The sequence below is a fragment of the Sorex araneus genome, chromosome 2 (assembly GCF_027595985.1).
Source record: "Sorex araneus isolate mSorAra2 chromosome 2, mSorAra2.pri, whole genome shotgun sequence".
NCBI classification, from domain to species: Eukaryota; Metazoa; Chordata; class Mammalia; order Eulipotyphla; family Soricidae; genus Sorex; species Sorex araneus.
Window position 1 is genome coordinate 278,833,797 of NC_073303.1, and position 20,346 is coordinate 278,854,142.

General features: G+C 35.9%; 1 protein-coding gene across 3 annotated transcripts in view; it reads left to right on the forward strand.

The window, feature by feature from the left end:
* Positions 1-20,346, forward strand: part of STAG1 (stromal antigen 1) — a 335,329-nt gene that overhangs the window by 196,790 nt on the left and 118,193 nt on the right. For all 3 annotated transcript variants that reach the window (XM_004602955.2, XM_055127095.1, XM_055127096.1), the window contains 2 exons: positions 3,280-3,353; positions 16,006-16,129. In XM_004602955.2, coding sequence (XP_004603012.1) covers positions 3,280-3,353; positions 16,006-16,129 — 198 coding nt within the window. The remainder of the gene's footprint in view (positions 1-3,279; positions 3,354-16,005; positions 16,130-20,346) is intronic.

Genomic DNA, 20,346 nt, shown 5'->3' on the forward strand with positions numbered 1-20,346 from the left:
TTATTTTTAATTTAGAACATACATCTACTTGAGATATTATGGAATCAGTTTTGTAACTATGTTTTAGTAAGTGCTGTTCATCAAACTGTATGTCTCATAGAAATAATTTTTTATAAGTGTTAGCCTGATCTAGCGTGCTTCTTTACATATGGTCCCCAAGCACCATCAGGTGTGACTTAAAACCAATAATACTAACATTATTATTATTTTGGCTTTGGGGGCCACGCATTACTGAGGGATCATCTGGTGATGCTCAGAGGACTCTCTGGGATGCCAAGGATTAAACATAAAAGGGAAGCCTTGCCCCCTTTAGTATCCTTCCAGCCCCTATTTTAATATACTAAATGCAATGAATAAGTTTTTTGTTGTTATTTTGGGGCCACGCCTGATGATGCTCAGGGCTAACTCCTGACTCTTCACTCAAGGACTATTCCTGGCGGACACCACGTGGATGCTGGGGTTGGGCACGTGTACAGCAAGTTCCCTGCCTGCAGTACTGTCTGGCCCGCAACACATAAATTTTTCAAATTTATTAGTAAATTGCCATAATTTCAAGGATCCACTCTAAGGCAGTCCCAAGTTTACGTCAGTAAACCCTAAAACAAAGCATACAGCAAAAGTATAAAACTGATTTAATTTTATTGTCACATTTATTTTTATAGTAAAGCAAACATTTTGCTAAGTGTTACTCCAGGAAAAGTTAGAATCATCTTGATTGTGATTTTATTCTGAATGATGAATAAGCTCAAATTTTAGTTGTGCTGTTTGAAATAACTTTTGCTATAGTTCATGTAGAACTTCTTTCTGTCAATGATGTCTGTTGAAATATTCTTTCGTGCCTCTCTTTTTATTTTTGCAACTTGTCTTACGAGTGTCAGGCCCAGAAACAATCCTGTTAAATTTCAGGCATCTGTTGTACAGTATAGTAAGTTAGAAAAAGTTACTCAGAATGAGAACAGCCAGAAATTAACCATTGTAACCAAAGCAGATTTAAGAAAGAAGAACCAAAACTGGAAATACATTACTTATTTTTAAAGTTTTCATTAAGTCTCTGGTAATCAAAAAAACGTAATGTTGGCATAAAAACAGACATATAGATCACTAGATCAGAATGGAAAGTCTGGAAATAAACCCTGCATGTATAGTCATTTAATTTATAGTAAACTAGCTGAGTAAAATTTAAAGAACAATATCTTCAATTGTTTTGGAGAAATTGTGTATTGAAGACTTGAATATTGGGCTTGATATAGTACAGCGGGTCGTGCATTTGCTTTGGACACGGCTGACCCAGATTCAATCTTCAGCATCCCATATGGTCCCCTGAGTACCGCCAGGAGTAATTCCTCAGTCCAGAGCTAGGAGTAACCCCTGTACATTGCCAGGTGTGACACAAAAAAGAAAAAAAAGTAAAAATAAAGACTTGAACATAAGGCCAGAAATCCTACAACCCCTAGAAAATATAGGTGATCAGTTCCCTGGCATTCTTGGTGATGATTTTTTTTATTTGACCCCAAAAGTAAAAGCAAATACATGGTGCTAAAAAAGATCAAAGTTTTGTACAACCAAGGCAAAATGAAAAAAAAAAAAAACCTATGAAATGAGTGAAAATATTTGCAGATCACATATGCAGCTAAAAATATTTAAAAGTTAAAGAACTGATACAATTCAGTGGCAGAAAACTGTCTTGTTTAATAGTGAATGGAGGACTTGACCAGATTTTTTTTTCTAAATAAGACATACAGATGGTCAGCTGTCACATGAACTCAGTATGCTCAATATTATTTGTCACAAGGGAAATGAGATGCAAATACAAACCACAATGAATGTCACCTAACACTTGTTAAATGATTTATAAAAAAGATGAAAAATTAGAAGTATTAATTAGGATGTTAGGAAAACTCTACCCATTGGTGGGAACGTATATTGATAAAACCACAATTGAAGACAATATAGGGGTTCTTAAAAATAATAAAAATAGATCTATCATATGATCTAGCAGTTCTACTTCTTAATATTTAACAAGAGGATTTTATTTTTCCCCATACCTGGCCATGTTTACTCCAGGCTCTGCACTCATTAATTACTCCTGACCAGCTCAGGGGATCACATGGATTGCCTGGGATCCAAACCAGGTTGGTTGGATCAGCAGTTGCCCTACACACTATACTGTCTGTCCTACCCCAGAAATGGAAACTCTTAATTCAAAATTATAGCTGCACTTCTTTGTTTATTGATTCTTAGTAGTAGCTAAGACATGGAAATAGCTTGCGTTCATAAGTGGGTGAATACATAAAGAAAACGTGTATTTACACAGATAAAGTTATATAATAAAATGCTTGTATATAAAGAATACATTGTTGCTATTTGTGACAACTTGGATGAACCTGGAGGTCTTTCAAGATTCCTGGGCTCATTTCCAAGTAGTATTTGTAGAGTCGTCATCATAATCATAATAAGATTTTTATTTATGTGCTGGCTAAGAGGCCAGACAGTCCCCGGACCCACTACTTAAGTTCAATTAACATTCTAGAAATGCACAACTCAGGGAGTCCATTTGCTCACTAATAGTTGAAAGAGATTGATAGAGCACAAGATATTCTTCATACCTTATACATATATAAAAATATCTTTATATGTAAATAATATATGTGAACTTTTGTTCATCCCAGGAGCATCTTTTTTCTAAATGTACAGCAAACTAGGTACATTCTGAAAGCTCTCCTTTTGCTCAGGAGATACTACTAGGAAATGACAAGGCCTTTGGGAGATAAATAAGACCAGTGTGCATGGGAAATAAGCTGGTCATCTGAGTGAGTAGCTAAATGATACACTTTTCATAAATCAATAGCATTATGTTAGAAGAAAAGCAAAAGTCATGTTTCTTGTTTCTTATTTACATATAAACTAAAATAACAAAGAAAAAACAGAACTCAGTTACAGAAACAGATTGGTGGTTGCCAGACAGATGTGATGGAGAAATATGTCATAGAGAGTCATTAATAGTATTACAGTGCTGTAGTATTGAGAAGAGTAGACTTGGAAAGTTTTCGTCACCAGCGAAAGTTTTTAGTAGATCTGTCTTCATGTGTGTTAAGTAGACAATGGTGACCATTTTGCATTATTTGCAGGTATCATTATCTTGCATACCTGAAACTAATTTTATATGTCATTCTATAAATTATATTCATTTAATGACTTAATATCAATAAAAGCAATTTTTAGAAATTGGAAATATAATTTTAATAAAATCAATACTTTAATGTGTTTTTTTTATTTCAGCTGCAAGAAAATCAGGATGAAATTGAAAATATGATGAACTCTATTTTTAAGGGTATATTTGTTCATAGATACCGGTAAGGAACTTAAAATCATGGTAGATTCTATACTTAAATAATAAATATCTTCTTGTGGTCATTTGTTTTGCTTTGTGGATGTGGGAAACACTTCGGATAAAGAAAAGTAATGTAGCCATCATGAAATTGTTAGTGAAGTTCAGTTGTTTGCTGCTTGAAGTTCAGTTTCTGGACAGATAAGGTTTGATTGGAAGGATTTGGACTATGCAGGCTTAGTCAGGTGCTAGTTAACCGAGAAGATCTGTTTATTATCATTCAAAACCATCTTACTCTCAATTTGTGGATAGGATTTATATAGGACTGGTTTGGCAAGTATGTAAGAAGTTAATATATGGAGAGTGGGTCAGATCCCTTTCGAGATTATCCAGATGACAGTTTTTTAATGAATCCTGGGGAGAAGTGCGGGTAAATATAGTTTGTTGCATGTAGTACTTTGAGAGAATATGGTTAAATAACTTACATCTTCTCTTTAGGATCTTTATGATAATCTTTAGGAATCTTTCAAGAGAGCATGGGTGTTTGCTCTTTGCCCCCTCCATAACTGGACCAGGTTTGACATTAGACAAAGTTCATGGGAATTTTAAGATTGAAAGACCTGGCAAAGGCCAAAGTGGACTGAGAAGTGTTAAGGAGTTCATAAATGGAAAACAAGAGAGAGTCTGTAATGCTTGTATTCTTGCCTTATTATTATGGATGAAATTGTACCCCTGCCACGCAATTCCACATTTAAAATATATCCTGATTAAAGAATCTTTGTCTTTGGTTTCTACTAATGGAATATGTATGTATTAAAGATTTTAATTTAGCATGGCCTTAATAAAACATTGTTTTATATTTCAAAAATTTAGTTTCCTACTTTCTACTGTATACTATTCGTTCTTCCATAGTCCTGGTAACCAATGTCTTCTAAATATGCCTCTGAACAGTGACTGAAGTTAGCATTAAAAATTTACCGCTCCAAATAATATAACACCTTTGTAATACCACTCTTTTTTATTATTAAAGTTTTTATAGCACCATGATTTACAGAGTTTACTTTATACGGTTCATAATACATTTTTTTAGGCATACAATTTTCCAACACGAATCTCACCACCATTATGATCTACTCTCCAACAGTGTCCTTTCACTTCATCCCCAACCTGCTCCTTTAGACAGGCACATAACAATTTCACGTCATATTGCTTGCTACAGGTAGCAAATGAAATCATCAGGAAATAGATCACAGAGTCAGTTTATGATGATTGGTGGTGGTGTTCCTAAAGTCATTGAGGATTTACTGAGCTGATTGGTGCTGCTTGAGCTTCGTTTTCCCACAGTGAGCCTGACAGTACCACTCTTCTCTACATTCACCTAGACATAGAAATGAGAATCACAGAGATTTTTGTCTATACTCCATTGATGTTTGATATTAACTTATCTGTGAAACCTGTGAACTTTTAAATTACAAACTGGAGGACCAGAGATGGGTACATCGGATAAAAGCTTGCCTTGCACAAGTCTACCCAGGTTTGCTCTCCCCTATCACACAAAGTCCTTTGAGCACAGAGCCAGAAGTAAGGCCTTAGTACTTCCAAGTAGGTCCCAAAAACCAAAACAATAAAAGACTCACTAGTATTTTATTGCTCTTATTAAAGAGCATATTTCACAGAGGAGTAATTCATTAGGCATGCTATGAAACACTTTAATAAACATAGAAAAATATTTTCAGGAGCCACGGAGATAGGTCAGTAGACAGACCTTGCATTCAAGAGGCCCAGGTTGTGGTACCCTGGTTAGAGAGCTTGGATAACCCCTGAGCATTGCTAGGGGTTAGCCCCAGAAGCCCCCCACCCCTCACCAAAAAAAAAAAGAAAAGGGATTATTTTAAATACATTTGATATTAGTAAAGTGTTAGAAAAGAATAGGGAATTTGTTTTAAGAATAAACCTATTTTTCAACTTGGACATGTATTTTAATTCGAAATATAAAAAGCATCTGAGTATGTTACCTAATTGAAATTCCACATACTTTTTCTTAGATAAACCACACATATAATAAATTGACAAGTCTACTTAATAAAAAGCAAGAAGTTCCATATTCCTGCCAGTCTTTTTCAAACTACAAATTTTAGCGATAATGTAAAATAAACTGTAATTAAGTTTTTAGGTGAGTTTTAACTCAGTATATATAGAACTACTATAGTCAAGTTCATGAATATATCACCATCTTCAAAATTTTGTCATGTCATTTTACAATTACTTCATTCCTACCTGCATTCCTGCCACATAGTTATTTATGATAGCCGGTTTATTAGTATTATAGAAATTAAATACAACATGTTTCCCTGCCTTTTTGTGATTGTTGTTATTTTGATCTAACTTTTTCTTAAGCAGATTAAGTAGGGTCTTTCATCAAGACTGTTAACTAAATCTTCCACAGTTGGTCTTGGCAGGTTAAGGAAGTTTCCCTTATTTTCTTAATAGTTTGAGGTTTATTAAGAATCGATCATCAATTTTGTCATGCTTTTCTATATCTTTTGTGATCACTATGCTTTTCTTTATAGAGAGTTGGAAGTTTTCATTTCTGCTTTCATAAGGAGTAACTTTCAGAATACATTGAAGTCTTCCCTGCTGCTCAATTTTTTTAAGGAGTTACTGAAAGATTGCTGATATGTTTTATTAATATGTAGTGATGGTTTACTTAAAAATTGGTATAGGTTCTGAAAATGCCTAATAGGTAATCTTGTTGAAGTGTCTTATAATTAAACAGATATAGAAAGTTTGACCTACACACCTAGGACCAGTTGTCATATGTGTAATCTATAGTTTTGAAAATGTCACGCACACTATGGCTATTTGGTTAAATTCATCAGGAAAATTCTTTAAACCTCTAGATATTTTCTTTGAAGATTTTCTGTTACGACCAATTATTTGAATGCTAATTTTATGCTCATATTAAAAATTATTCGTTTATACCAATTTTCTGTCAGTTGTTTCAGATTAAGAATCTATATTTCAGGAAGTCTATATATATTGCAAAGTTGATAACAGTGTTCTTCATATTTCTTATAATTTCAAATTTTTGTGGTATAAGTAGTAGTGTCTAGTCATTGCTGGTATTATAACTAATGTTTTTCTCTTTGTAGTGAAAAGTTTATTGTTTCCTTGAAACTCTCAAAAGACTAAACATTTTGTTTATCCACTCTTTCACTGAATTTTGTTTCCATCTTTATGACTCGACAGACTAATTTACATTTTAACTTTTTTTTTTTAATTTTGCAGTCATTATCTAGTGATTTTTTTTTTTTTTGGTAGTACTGGGAATCAACCTAGAATCTCATATGTGCAAGGCAGTAATTTACCCCGAACTATATTCTGTGCCCTTTTCTGCATTTTATTTATTTTTATTTATTGGCGGGCTAATGGTTATTTGAGCAGGGCTCAGGATTCCTCAGAGAACTACCAGCAATTAATCAAGTGACCCCACTAGAGATTCAGGCCTGGGGGTACAATACTGTTTAGACACTTCTGTGCTGGGGTTACCTGGGCCATTCTGGCAGTATTGGGGTAACGCTGGGGCCACCTGCTGCTGATCAGGAGCCTCCAGGGCTGTGCCCAGTACCATGTGACCATTGTGGTGCCAGGAATCAAATGCACCATAAATAGTACTAGCTTTCTTTTAGTCATTTAAAATCCACTGGTCAAGACAACATTAGATCCTGAGAGATAGCTCCAAGGGCTGGAGCACTTGATTTACCTTCCAGGTATCTCAGATGAGGATCCTTGAGTTTTGCCAAGGTCTACCTCCATTTACAGAGCTGGGAGTGGCTGCTGTGCCCTGCAGGATGTAAACTAAAACACAGTGAACAAAACAACATAGGAGACCTGGCTGCCTATGTGATTAGAAGCAATGGATGATAACAAACTATCTAAGTGTTGCTTCATTTTGTAGAGGGAAGATGTTATTGTATGTCAGGGTAAAGTACTATCTAGAGACTGTCCTTTGAATACCTCCCATCCTACTTCAAACAAATACTGAATATTAATCTCCATATTTCAGCTCTAACAACTAGGAAGTAAGGAAAGTAGTAGGATATTTTGTCTGACTAAATCCTTAAGTGGTATAATTTTAGGCCAGAAGGTAGAAAATGGTATAGACAAAGTGACAAATTTTCTTCAACACATAAGTGGCAAAATTAGAATAAGACACTATGAAAACACAATTGTAAATAGTGAATATGAAGCTATATGTATGGATATACCCAGTATAAACATATACTTCAGGCAATTGAAGAGACAATTTGTGGTTAGAATATAATGCTGATGAATTACTCAGGCACAGTGTAAAAAGATAGAAGGTATGTAACAGTATTTCTAATAGATGGAGGAAAGTTTGAGAGGCTTTATAAGCCCTTTACATAAGTTCTAAAAAAAGAGAGAAGTACTGGAAAGAAATAGTATTGATCACAAAGCTGAACTTTTCAAAATTAATTTTAAATTACACATCTTCAGATTGGAAATATAAAATAATTGTACACTAGGTTAAGAAATATATTCCACACATAGAATTTTTTTTGGTATGTGGTATCAAAGTACAGCAGAGCATCAAAGGTTTTAGGAAGTCTTTAAAACTATCAGAATGAAAAGGCTAATTTTCGTAAGGGTTAAAAAACATTTTTTAAGTTATTAGGTGATAAAAACAGATCTTAATGAAAAGAGATAACATGGAGAATTTTAACAACTTTGAAAAGATAAGAATTAGATACCTAATTTTTTCACTGAGTCTGTATCTTTTGATATTACAGTGAAACATGCCTCCCTATTCTCTTAAGCTTCTTAAAAAGAAATTCATTTGGCTTGGCCTGTGGGTCAGGTTAATGGTTTAAAAAAAACCCTTAATTTAAAAGTAATTTTTTAAATGAAAATTAATTTATCTTTAACAGTGATTTTATTGTGTGTGTGTGAGAGAGAGAGAGAGAGAGAGAGAGAGAATCTGCCTTGTTGTGACAGCATGTATTGAACTGGAGGGGGTCATGCAATGCAACATAAAAGGAGAGTAAATAAACTGCACTGACCTCATTCATTTGTGATTATAGTGAAACATTGCATTGAAAGGATGTGCTAGAATGTCTTCCACCAACAATTGAGGGTTCACTTCTCTTCACATTCTCTCCAATACTTGTTCTTTCTGCTCTTTGAAATTGTCCATTTATACATTTTGGCAAGTGTCAGGTAGTATCTTACTCCCATTTTGATTTGTTTTTCCCTGGTAATCAGTGATAATCAGCTTTCTTTTTCTACTGAAGAGTCTGTTCAGCTCTTCAAATTTTTTTCATGGGGGTATTTTGTTGTATAATTGTGCAAATTCCTTGAATATCTCAGCCATTTATTGAATACCTTCTCAATAATAGATAAAGAAGTGTCTTTTGTGTGTATTATTCGGTTTCTTTTGCCCTGCAGAAACTTTTTAGTTTGATGTCCTGTTGGTTTAGTTTTGCCTTTGCTTTGCTGAGTTTTAAAAGACTTAACTAAAGCCATTTTTATCTATTGTTTTACCTGTGTTTTCTGGGATCAAATATCCAAAATAGGTAAAGATCTTTAGTTCACTTTGCATTTTCTTTTTTGGCATTGTTTTTCATTTTCTAATCAAAATTTTGGTAAGCACATTTTTTAAAAAAACATTATGCTATAGCTCTATAGATAGCATAAAATCATGTCTTCTACTCTAAGACTGAGTTATATAGTGCCTTTCTGTATATGTTGTCACTGTTTACTTTAGTAGTCAATACATTACAAACAAGATATTTTTAATTCTACAAACTTAACTACATTTGTAATATATTAAATAACTGGTCATCCTGTGATACAGCTTTTTCTAATATATGTTTTTTAAGTAAACTAATAACAATGTTTTTAAGTAAACATTGTTGCTTCTCAGAAGCCTTTCTATATCACTTCCTCGCCTCTCTATCATTTATTTTGCAGTGTTTCTGTGTTCAAGATTCAACTCTTTAAGAAATTTGCATCTTAATTACCTTTTTTATAATTATGATTTCTAGTTCTTATTTACAATATAACAGTTTGACTTTTTAGTAACTCCTTAAGTTCCGTTCTCGTTTAGGCTTTATTTTAAATGCTATATAATTACCCTGTTAAAGGAAAATGTAATTTTTAAGCCAAATTGGAAGAAATATTTTGAGGCATGAATTCATTATGTGGAACCATGTTGGCACCCATAATCATGTCTTATTCTAGAGCTATTCTCAGATTCCTTGTCCCTAAAAAATAATTGTAAATGTCAAAACATCCAGAAGTTAGTCTCCAAATTTTGTACTGCAGGCATTTTGATTCAGTGCATTTGTTTTATGAAAAAGAATATATAAGGTTAATATGACAAACAGTTAAAATTTGTAAGGTCCCTGCCAACAGGGTAGGGATAGGAGGAAGTATCCTTTCAGGCCTGCAGGGTGGTGGGGCTAGAGAGAGTTGGGAACAAATTCCAGCCACCCTTTATCTACCTGGCTAGTCACCAAGTCCCCCAGTCTTCCTCTACAGGCAACATTTGTCCCTTTTCTTTGTTACTGTTCTACCTCCTGATCTGTTCTTCCTAAATTCTCATCTGCTCCCCAGTTTTTTCCCCCGTCCCTGTTTTCTTTCTTCTTTCTAGCCAACCCCTTTCCCTCTCCTGTTGATCTGTATCTGTCCTACTCCTTGCATTTCAAGCTAATGCTTTCTCATCCCTCCCCTTACTGATTCCTGGAAGTCCCCTTCTTTAAAAATTTTTTCCTCCATTCTCCCCACAACCCTGCCCTCTTTTTAAAAAATTGGGGAGGGAAAGTGGTGGGCCACACCTGATGGTACTCAGGGCATACTCCTTGCTCTGTGCTCAGGGTAGCTATGGATAGCTAGGATTGAACCAGCATCAGCCACATCAAAGACAAGCAAGTACTAAGTAACCCCTGAACCATTGCTCCAGCAAAATCCCCTGTAGAACAAAACAGAAGCCACAGTGTTCTTTTTGATATATTGTCAAGAATCAAATATTTGATATATTTGAATAAAATACTATATATTATCAGAAATAAAAAACTTTTTTTTCACATTATATGTGTTAGAAACAGCTTACTAACTTAGCCACACTTAAAATGAGAATTTGTCTCCACCGAGGCAATAATAAAGGCTTCGTGGACAAGGTTTAAAACCTGTACAAAGAAGCTGTCAATTTTATGCTATAATCTGTGATTACATGTAGAGAATGATTAGCTGGTCAGTGTCAGTAGACATAGTAGATTGGTGTTTCATAACACTAAAGGAGATAAATCACCTAGGAATTTGTGGCAGCATAGCCAGTTGTTGGACCTAGTCCAAAATGTGGAGCTCAAAAAGATAATTACATTTTTTAAATTACGGTACGTGGTTTAAGACTGGCATCTGGGACTAGAGAGAGAGTTCTATGGACTAGAGTACATGCTTGCGTGCTAGAGGCCTGGTTGGATTTCCTCCACCCCGAGCACCCTTGGGAATGACCCCTAAACATTGACCCAGTAGTAGCCTCTGAAAGTATAAAAACAAAAGAGCAACAATAGCGAAAAGTCTAGACTCTGGAGTACCTAACAATTGGGGTTCCAAGAGCACAGGCTAATATCAAAATATTGGCAGTGCACACAGGCTGTATTTGAGAACATAAATTTTTAGGAATCTAGTAGGTGAGGTAAAAAAGTCATTAGGAAATCGGCTTAGATTTAGAGTTGTTTATGAAGGATTTGGGGACTGAGTAGACAGCTTGGAGGACGAGTGTACGTGCTTTGCATGTGGATGCACTGCTGACAGTATACCCTGAGCACTAGTTGTGGCCTATAAGTCCTAAAGAACAAATAAGAAGAGAAACTAACTCTAAAATATAAAACAGGATTTTGAGCTTTATTTCCTTACTGAAAAAAGTAATAAACTTTTTGTTCGAGATCCTTGAGAATTAGCCTCCCATAATCTCAGCACCAGTAGTAATGATAATAGTCATGGTTATATAATAGAAGAATGGTTGAGCTGTGTACATTTGCAGTTATCATGATTAATAACACTAGTTTCGGTTTTTGCGGGGCATTTTTGGCTTTTTTTTTTTTAATGTGGAAGACTTCATTAATTTCTGTGTCACCTGCATATGGAGCATGTAAATCTCTGTATTATTTGAATTTTAGTATTGTACTACCAAAATCAGCATAGTTTTAATTATATAGCATATCTTTTAACTTAATTTTGTCCTCAGGCTATTTGCCTCAGACTCAGTGTGATTTTTAAAAACGTGGGGAGGTAGGGCAGAGAAGAGACACTGCGTTCAGTCTTCAGGTCCAGCTTGCGCCTGCCAGCCTAGTGCTGGGTGTGGTCTGATGGCCCTGAGCACTTTCAGATCCACATTGCCATGTGAGCCACACTGAGATTTCTCCTGTCTAAATAAAAGCTAAAATAATAATTTTTAGCGGGGGTAGGGATCCCACACCTGTTGCATAGGCTTCAGACTTACTCCTGGCTCTGTGCTCAGGACTAAGGGATCATTCTTGGCAGGCTCAGTGGACCATATGGGGTGCTGAAGATTGAACCCAGATTGTAGAAGATGAGTAGAATATTTGGCCCACAGAGATGAAAATTTATGTAAAATAATAGAACAGTACTAAGGGTGTTATGCCCTTTTTGGTTTATTTTGTTGTTGTTATTTTTAGTTGCTGGGATTTTTTAGTTTTGGATTCACAGCCAGCAATGCTCAGGGGTTATTCCTTACTCTGCACTCAGGAGTTATTCCTGGCGGTGCTCAGTGGATGTGGGGGATCCCCTCAGTGGAATGTGGGGGATTAAAGCCAGGTCAGCCCCACACAGGTCAAGCAGCCTACCTTCCATACTATCGCTCCACTCCCATGATGTCCTTATTTATAGAGAAGCTTATTAATGTCCAATAAAGATATTTTTCCCCCTCTTAGCCAACTTTCTTTTTTTTTTTGAGTTGCATGTTCTTATTATCTTAATAGTAGTTTTTAAAAATTTTTTTTATTTTTATTTATTTTTAATTAGAGAGTCATCGTGAGGGTACAGTTACAGATCCATACATCTTTGTGCTCATGTTTCCCCCATACAAAGTTCGATAACCCATCCCTTCACCAGTGCCCATTCTCCACCACCAGTAAAACCAACATCCCTCCCCCCCTCCCCAGTCCCGTCTCCCCCCACCCCACCCTGCCACTATGGCAGGGTATTCCCTTTTATTCTCTCTCTCTGATTAGGTGTTGTGGTTTGCAATAAAGGTAGCCAACTTTATTTCTAAGCATAGAAAGAATCTTGCATACTTAACATGCCTTATTGCATGTGATGCATTTTGGTGTTTTGGTGTAATATTTTTGTTGACACCAAATTTATTTGAGATTGTGCTGATGGTGTTTGAAAAACTTTCTCCTAGGGAAACTCACATGTACACAGGAAGCACTACAGAATGTCCATTGTTAAATATTACAAATACCTGGAAGCAATTTAATGTCAAGTGAGAGACTGTGACAATATATCTGTAATATGTTCATGGGGTGTAATTTGGGCAGGAGATTTAACTCTGTCATATTTATGCATGGTCCCCTTAGCACTGCTGGAAATTACCCCTGAGCACCGAGCTAGTAGGAGCCTCCAGGCACTGCCAGATGTAGCCCCAAACCTGCACACATATACAAAACTAGAAACATTATTTGCAGTAAATGTTGGAAAAGATATTGGTAGGTTATTATATATTCAAAATATTTAAAATAAAATACTTAAAATAGTGCATATTGGTAAAGCATATAAATAAAGCTGAGAATTATAGTTAATTAAAGGACAATCTTTTACTAGGGAAAGGATACATCAGACAAAAAATCTCGGTTGTGTTGGATTCTAACTTTTAATTGTGAAAGTTTTCATGTTAAAAAGTATTCTTTAATTGATATTCAGTATTACAAGTCTCAGATTACATGATTGTAATAAAGCTTTTTTTCAAATAATGAATTGTTAATATATTGATTAATGACAAGTTAAAAGATTATTATAATGGACATTTATGAACTGATACTAGGTACCAAAATAATTCTTAGTATTTCATTTGTACTAAGTGATCCCACTTATGTAGGTCTGTGAGTTCTGGATGTAGTTGCTATCCCTACTTTATACGTGAAGAAAGCAAAAGAAAAATGTAAATTGGTTAAAGCCACAAAGCTAGTAAGTAGTTAGGATTTGAACTCATAGTGTCTTGTTCTGGGACACAGGTTTATAGCTTTAGAGATTTGGTCAACACTACAAATCTCTTTATGAAGAAAAATTTTAGCAAGAAAATATGCATAGGAAAATTTAACATCACTGGTTACAACTTTGAAAGAAAGTTTTTCATATTTTAATCCATAAGCAATGCCAAGGTGTTAAGAGAAACATATATCAGAATGACAGATTGTAGAAATGGTTTTTCACAACGAGAAAATAAAAATCCTTAATTAACACTAAATTTCCAACTAATAGGGCTAGAGCAGTAACATAGAGGCTTTAACAGTGACATAGTGTGCTTTCGCACACTGCCGACCCAGGTTCTACCCCCTGGCACCCTATATAGGTTCCCTGGCCCCACCCCAGAGTGATCCCTGAGTGCAGAGCCAGAAGTACATACTGAGCACCACCGGGTGTGACCCCTATCCCCCCCCACAAAAAAAGAGTAAATCCCATCCAATAATAACCAGATTAATAATTCATACGTGATTTCCTTATGTGGGAGAATTTCAAATAACCTGGTTTCTGTTGATACTTATTTTGGGGGGAGCACACCCAATGGTGCTCAGACCGTCCCTTGCATGTTGCTCAGGGTTCTCACAATGGAATACTAGGGATTGAATCTGAATGACCCATATGAAAAGCACACACATGAACTCTTTGACCTCTGTATCTTACCCTATAAAATATTTGTGTTAAACCTGAAAGCTTTGTAACTTTCCACATGGTGATTCAATAAAAGAATAAATTAATTTTAAAAAATAATAGATAAAAAAATTGTGGAAAGTCAGAAACTTTAATGATCTAAAAAGGAAAACATGAGCACAAAAATGTATAAATCTGTAACTGTAAAAAAAAATAAATAAAATAAAATAAAATTAAATAAATAAAATAAAAAGGAAAATAGGATCTTTTTTTTTTAACTTAAATAGGATTCACTGTTAAGAAAAGATTTTTTAATGGTTCTTGATTTAGTTTGTGGACCATACTCAGTGGTGCTTAGGGCTACTTTGGTTCTGTGCTTAGGGGTTCTTCAGTGCTGCTCTGGGAATCATAGTACTGCGGATAGAACACAGACCTCCTGTATGCAAAGCATTTACCTTAGGGCTTTGAGCTATCTTCCAAGCCAGACTATAAATTATTTTAATCTCAAGTTAAAAATCTTTTCAAAGGTAAGATAATTTGATTAATCGTGTATTTGTTTCACTTAAAACTTGAGAGTACAAAAGTTTTCAGTGTAGATTTATATTACATGCTTAGAGCAAAGTGGAAAACCATCTGACAGTGGAACCAGAAACCTGAATTTTCATAATTGGTTCTGCTATAACTTCAAGTTTTAGCCTTTAATGTTGTTATCATTGTGATTAAGTGTGAAATTTTTTCTTACCTAGATAACTATTTTTTTAAGATTTTGTATTTTTTTTTTTTCACTGTCATTCCTATTGCTCATCAGTTTGCCCAAGCAGGCACCAGTAACATCTCCATTGTGAGACTTGCTGTTGTTGGCATATCGAATAAGCCATGAGTAACTTGCCAGGCTCTGCCATGAGGGCGAGATACTCTCAGTAGCTTGCTGGGCTGTGCAAGAGGGACGGAGGCATCGAACCCGGGTCCGTTATGTGCAAGGCAAACGCCCTACCCTCGTGCTATCTCTCCAGCCCCCAAAACAAATGAGAATTTAAAATCTCTTTATTGATCTCTTGCTTGGCTGCCTTAGGGTCTGAGAGCCTTATCCATCTCCATGATTCTAAGTAGGATCATGGAGTACTGGATATTAGTGCTCTGATTTCCTCAGATGATTTAATATATTTTTTAAATTGGAGGTTAACAGAAAGCTCTAACAACCATATCTTGACTTAGTGAACAATAGAGCATTAGTTAAAATAAGGTTATTTGTAGAAGCATTTTCCCCCGTCCCATTGGTATTGGTAGCTTTTTTGGTGTTCTAGTATTACCTCCAGTGATATTTATGGACCACACATGGAGCCTAGGAATGAACTTGGGCTGGTCATGTAAGGCAAGGCAAGCATGCTACTCATTGTACTATCTCTTGGCCCCAGTATTGGGTTTTTGTTTGCTTGTTTCAGTTTTTGATCATTTGAGCCACACCCAGCAGTGCTCAGGGGCTATTCCCAGCTCATTGCTTTTCGTGTCATTGCTCATACATGCCTGGGATCAAATTCAGGCCTCCTACATAGAGAGGCCTGTTGCGCTATCTCCTCAACCTCTGGTTTTAGTAGCTTTTAATTTATATAGTTAATATAATGAAGGCACAAAGTATATTGGGGACTTTTTTTTAACCATATGGAAATAACTTGTTTGCTAGTTGAAGATGAGTATAAAATGCATCCCTGCTTTGACAATTAAACAGTTTTGCTCCCCTTCCCACTTTGTTTTCTTTCCTCTAGTGATGCTATTGCTGAAATTAGAGCCATTTGTATTGAAGAAATTGGAGTGTGGATGAAAATGTATAGTGATGCCTTCCTAAATGACAGTTACCTAAAATATGTTGGCTGGACTCTTCATGATAGGGTAAGTTTACTTGTTTCAGACTTTGAGAGAGATGTTATCCATATCTCAATACTAGGATGTGAAAAGTCAGAGTGGCAGTAATTGGTTTTTCAAAAGTTATATACTCAAGTGGAAACTTAAAATGTTTCAGATGAAATAACTTTTCTTGATGGCCATGATGAATCTTGAGACATGTAAGAAGATTAAGTCCAACATTGTTGTAATGCATCTTAGCAAAGATTAGTAACTTGATAAATCTGAAGTTTTTTAAGACTAAAATCACATACACACAAGCTAATTATAAACTTTTTTCTAGTTTGTAAGCAAATGATATTCCTTATATCTCTTGGCATAGAGAAATCCAATAAGCTTGCTATTTGGTGGGTAAGAGGGGAGCACTGGCCTGGGAGGCCTCCCTTGGTGCTACTCAACAGGCTGTTTCTGCCTCTGCTCCTACTGACCATACGGTGCCAGGGTTCAGGGTCCGCTGAAGGCAAGACAAAGTCCTTCATCCCTGTACCGTCTCTCCAGCCATAAATAAACTTTCTTGCTTATAATTCTCTACTCATATCTATATACATAGTTTTATTGGAGTTGAATAGCCTGGTGGGTTCTAGAATATCCAATCTAAACATTATTTCTATTCCTGCACCCTGTTAAATAGAAACATTGTTTCTACTTCTACTTCTACCCCCTGTTAAAGGCTGTGTTTTTGTTTTTGTTTCTGTTTGCTGCGCTGGTATTAGAATCTGGTCTTAAGCATAAAAAGAATGCATTTTACCACTGAGCCACTTCCTCCCTAGAAGAGTGTGATTTTAAAAGCTCTTCATATTATTGACTTCCGAAAGTATAAACATCAAATTACTTTGAATAGAAGTGATAAGTTACTAGATTTTTTATATTGACTTGGCATTCTATAACTTGAATTTGTGAATATAGTAACCTTGAAACAGTTAATTTTATTGTATTCCATTGTTGGAGTCAGACACCAAATTTAAATTATTTAAGAGGAACTGTTACTCAAGAATTCTAGACTTTATAAGCAAATATGGTTAATATTCTGACTCTTAGAATATTGAGAAGTTATATCTGTATCTTATATCTATATCTTAATCATTATTAACCTATAGACATTGGGAAAGCAATGCACAACAGCAGTTCCCAGCCACTTGGGCCATTGGTTCAGTGCAATCAGTACAGTTCTGTTCAGGCCCTGTGTGCCAGTAGTTATTGGGCCACTACAGTGATGTGGTGCTGGCAAACCAGGTTCTGCTTGATATGCAAGGTACTCATCTTCACCCTTGTACTATCTCCCAGACCTAGAACATTAATTTTTTTAAATAGCATATTCTCAAAGATACATATTCTTTTACATATTCTCAAAGATACATATTCTTTTACATATTCTCAAAGATACGTATTCTTTTACATATTCTCAGAGATATTTTGAAAACCATAATGTTACATAAAAGATTAAACAAAATTTTCCAAAGACCACTTTTGCTCTGAGAAAGTTTAAAGTGTAGTGAGAGCCACACACATCATCTTTCCATTACTAATACTACATAGTGCTTGTTTCCCTGAATCTTTTGATCCCCGGTGATTCCGATCCGGTACTCTTTTTTGGTGGTGTGGGAGTGAGACCTCAGGGCCTCACACATTCAAGGCAAGTGTCCTACAGCTGAGCTACAGTACTGGGCAATTAGAGCCTTTTTTAATACTAAATATTCTCAGCTTCATTCTATTTATTCTTTGTCCCATATGGATTTTGGGTTTTTTACAGCTAAACTCTCAGGTTTATCCAGTTAAGTTTTACTACAGTGCTAGAGGATATAGAATTATAATCTCACCTAACAAACTTAATATACATTTTGAAATTCCAGAATGAGAAACATTTTAGTAAGAATAAATTTGGAATCTTAAAATTTTTTTTTTGATTTTGGGGTCACACCTGACTGCTCAGGGATTACCCTTGGCTCTGTGCTCAGGAATCTTGCCTAGGTGGTGCTTAGGAACCTTATGGGGTGCCATGGATCGAAGACATATGGTCTCCATACAAGGCAAGAGCTCTACTAGCTGTGTTACCTCTCTGGCCCCTAGTCTTATCATTACAAAACCAGCCATGTGTATTCTCCCCAACCTCCTTTTCCCTGTTGAACTTAAATACCAACATATATCTATTTATCTTGAAGGTTTCTTGCAACAGCTTACTTTTTAATTTAGATAAAACTTACACATACTATTGCATTAGTTTAGGTTTCAGCATAACTCAGCACACTCATATATGTACATTAAATGCTGGGGGTAGAAGCCAGTGCATTACACATGTAAGTGCTCTGTTGTTGATTGATACATGTATATATTTTGATATATCACCACAGTATGATTAGTTAACACCTATCACTGGACATACTGAAAATGAAAACTTTTTGAAGGAGGAATAGACATCTTTAACTTTTTGCTGGAATGCTCTGGTGACAACAATTTTATAAGAACTGTTATAAAATTCTAAAAAAATTCTGATGTGGCTTATCAAAAAACAGCCATTTAAAAATAAATTGCTAAACTGTATTCATAAATTTCTATATATGAACAAATGAAATGTTTTTCTTTTTAAATTGTTATAAAGTGATATAAAGGACTTTTTTGGTTTTTAGGGGGGGTTTTTGTTTGTTTTTTGGGTGGGGTGGGTCACACCTGGCGATACACAGGGGTTACTCCTGGCTCATGCACTCAGGAATTACTCCTGGCGGCACTCAGGGGACCATATAGGATGTTGGGAATCGAACCTGGGTCAGCCGCGTGCAAGGCAAATGCCCTACCCGCTGTGCTATTGCTCCAGCCCCAGGAGTTCTTTATTTTTTTTTCTTTTTTTAGTATCATGGTTTATAAATCTCTCCAACCATTTCAGTTACTTTTAGAATGGTGTGAATGTTAATATTACCCATTTTCCATGATTACCGCACCATATGTGATGGAGTTCAGACAGGCAACAAATAATAGAGTAATATATATATATATATATATATATATATATATATATATATTATATATATCTGTCACTGTCATCCCATTGCTCATCGATTTGCTCGAACAGGCACCAGTAACGTCTCCATCGTGAGACTTGTTACTGTTTTTGGCATATCGAATATGCCACGGGTAGCTTGCCAGGCTCTCTGACAGGGGTGGAGGAATCGAACCCGAGTCGGCTGCACGCAAGGCAAACGCCCTACCGCTGTGCTATATCACTTCAGCTCATATATTTTATATATATACATATATATATGTGTGTGTGTGTATATATATATGTGTGTATACACACACACACACACACACACACACACACACACACCTCAGAGAGCCTGGCAAGCTACTCGTGGTGTATTCGATTTGCCAAAAACAATAACGATAGGTCTCATTCCCCTGGTCCTGAAAAAGCCTCCAATCGTTGGGAAAGATGAGTAAGGAGATGCTGCTAAAATCTCAGGGCTGGGAGGAATGGAGATGTTACTGGTGCCCACTCGAGTAAATCGAAGAAAAATAGGATGACAGTGATACAGTGATGAATATTAATTTTTTAAAATTTTTCCTTATCATCATTTGCACCCATCATTTGCACACATGTAAAGTGTGTGATAGTCCTCCCAGGTGTGGGTAATGGGATCCAGGGGGTAGTTGTAACCTCGGGTGCAACTTGAGGGTTGCGTTTTTTGACTCTACAGGTAGATTTCATGGCAGGGCAATCAGAGTAATTCTTTTTTGAAAATAGTACCTTAGGCCAAAAGAGTTTTGAAATCTCTGATTTACACTCTAATCTGCTTGTGTTATATTTGCTTTGCAGAACTACATAGTCAAATGCCTTTCTTTTTAATAATCTGGTTGAAACTGCTTCTGTGCTATGGCTCTGCCTTCTTACTCATTCTTTGCCCTTATTTCTCCTCTCTTCCCACCCTCCATCCATTTATATTGAGGTACCATGATTTACAGTGCTGGTGATGATGATTTCATTCGTGCATTGTTGCAACAGCACACCTGCCAGAAGGGTTCCTACTTTCTCCACAAGTGTCCAAAAGACCCCTCCCATCCACACTCCTAAGCTCAGTTCTTTTATAAACTCTGTCGTTCTGATGCCTTTGACTGTGGGACTGGAGCTTTAGCATAGCGGGTAGGGGGTTTCCTTTGCACACGGCCGAACCGGGTTCGATTCTTCCGTCCCTCTCGGAGAGCCCAGCAAGCTA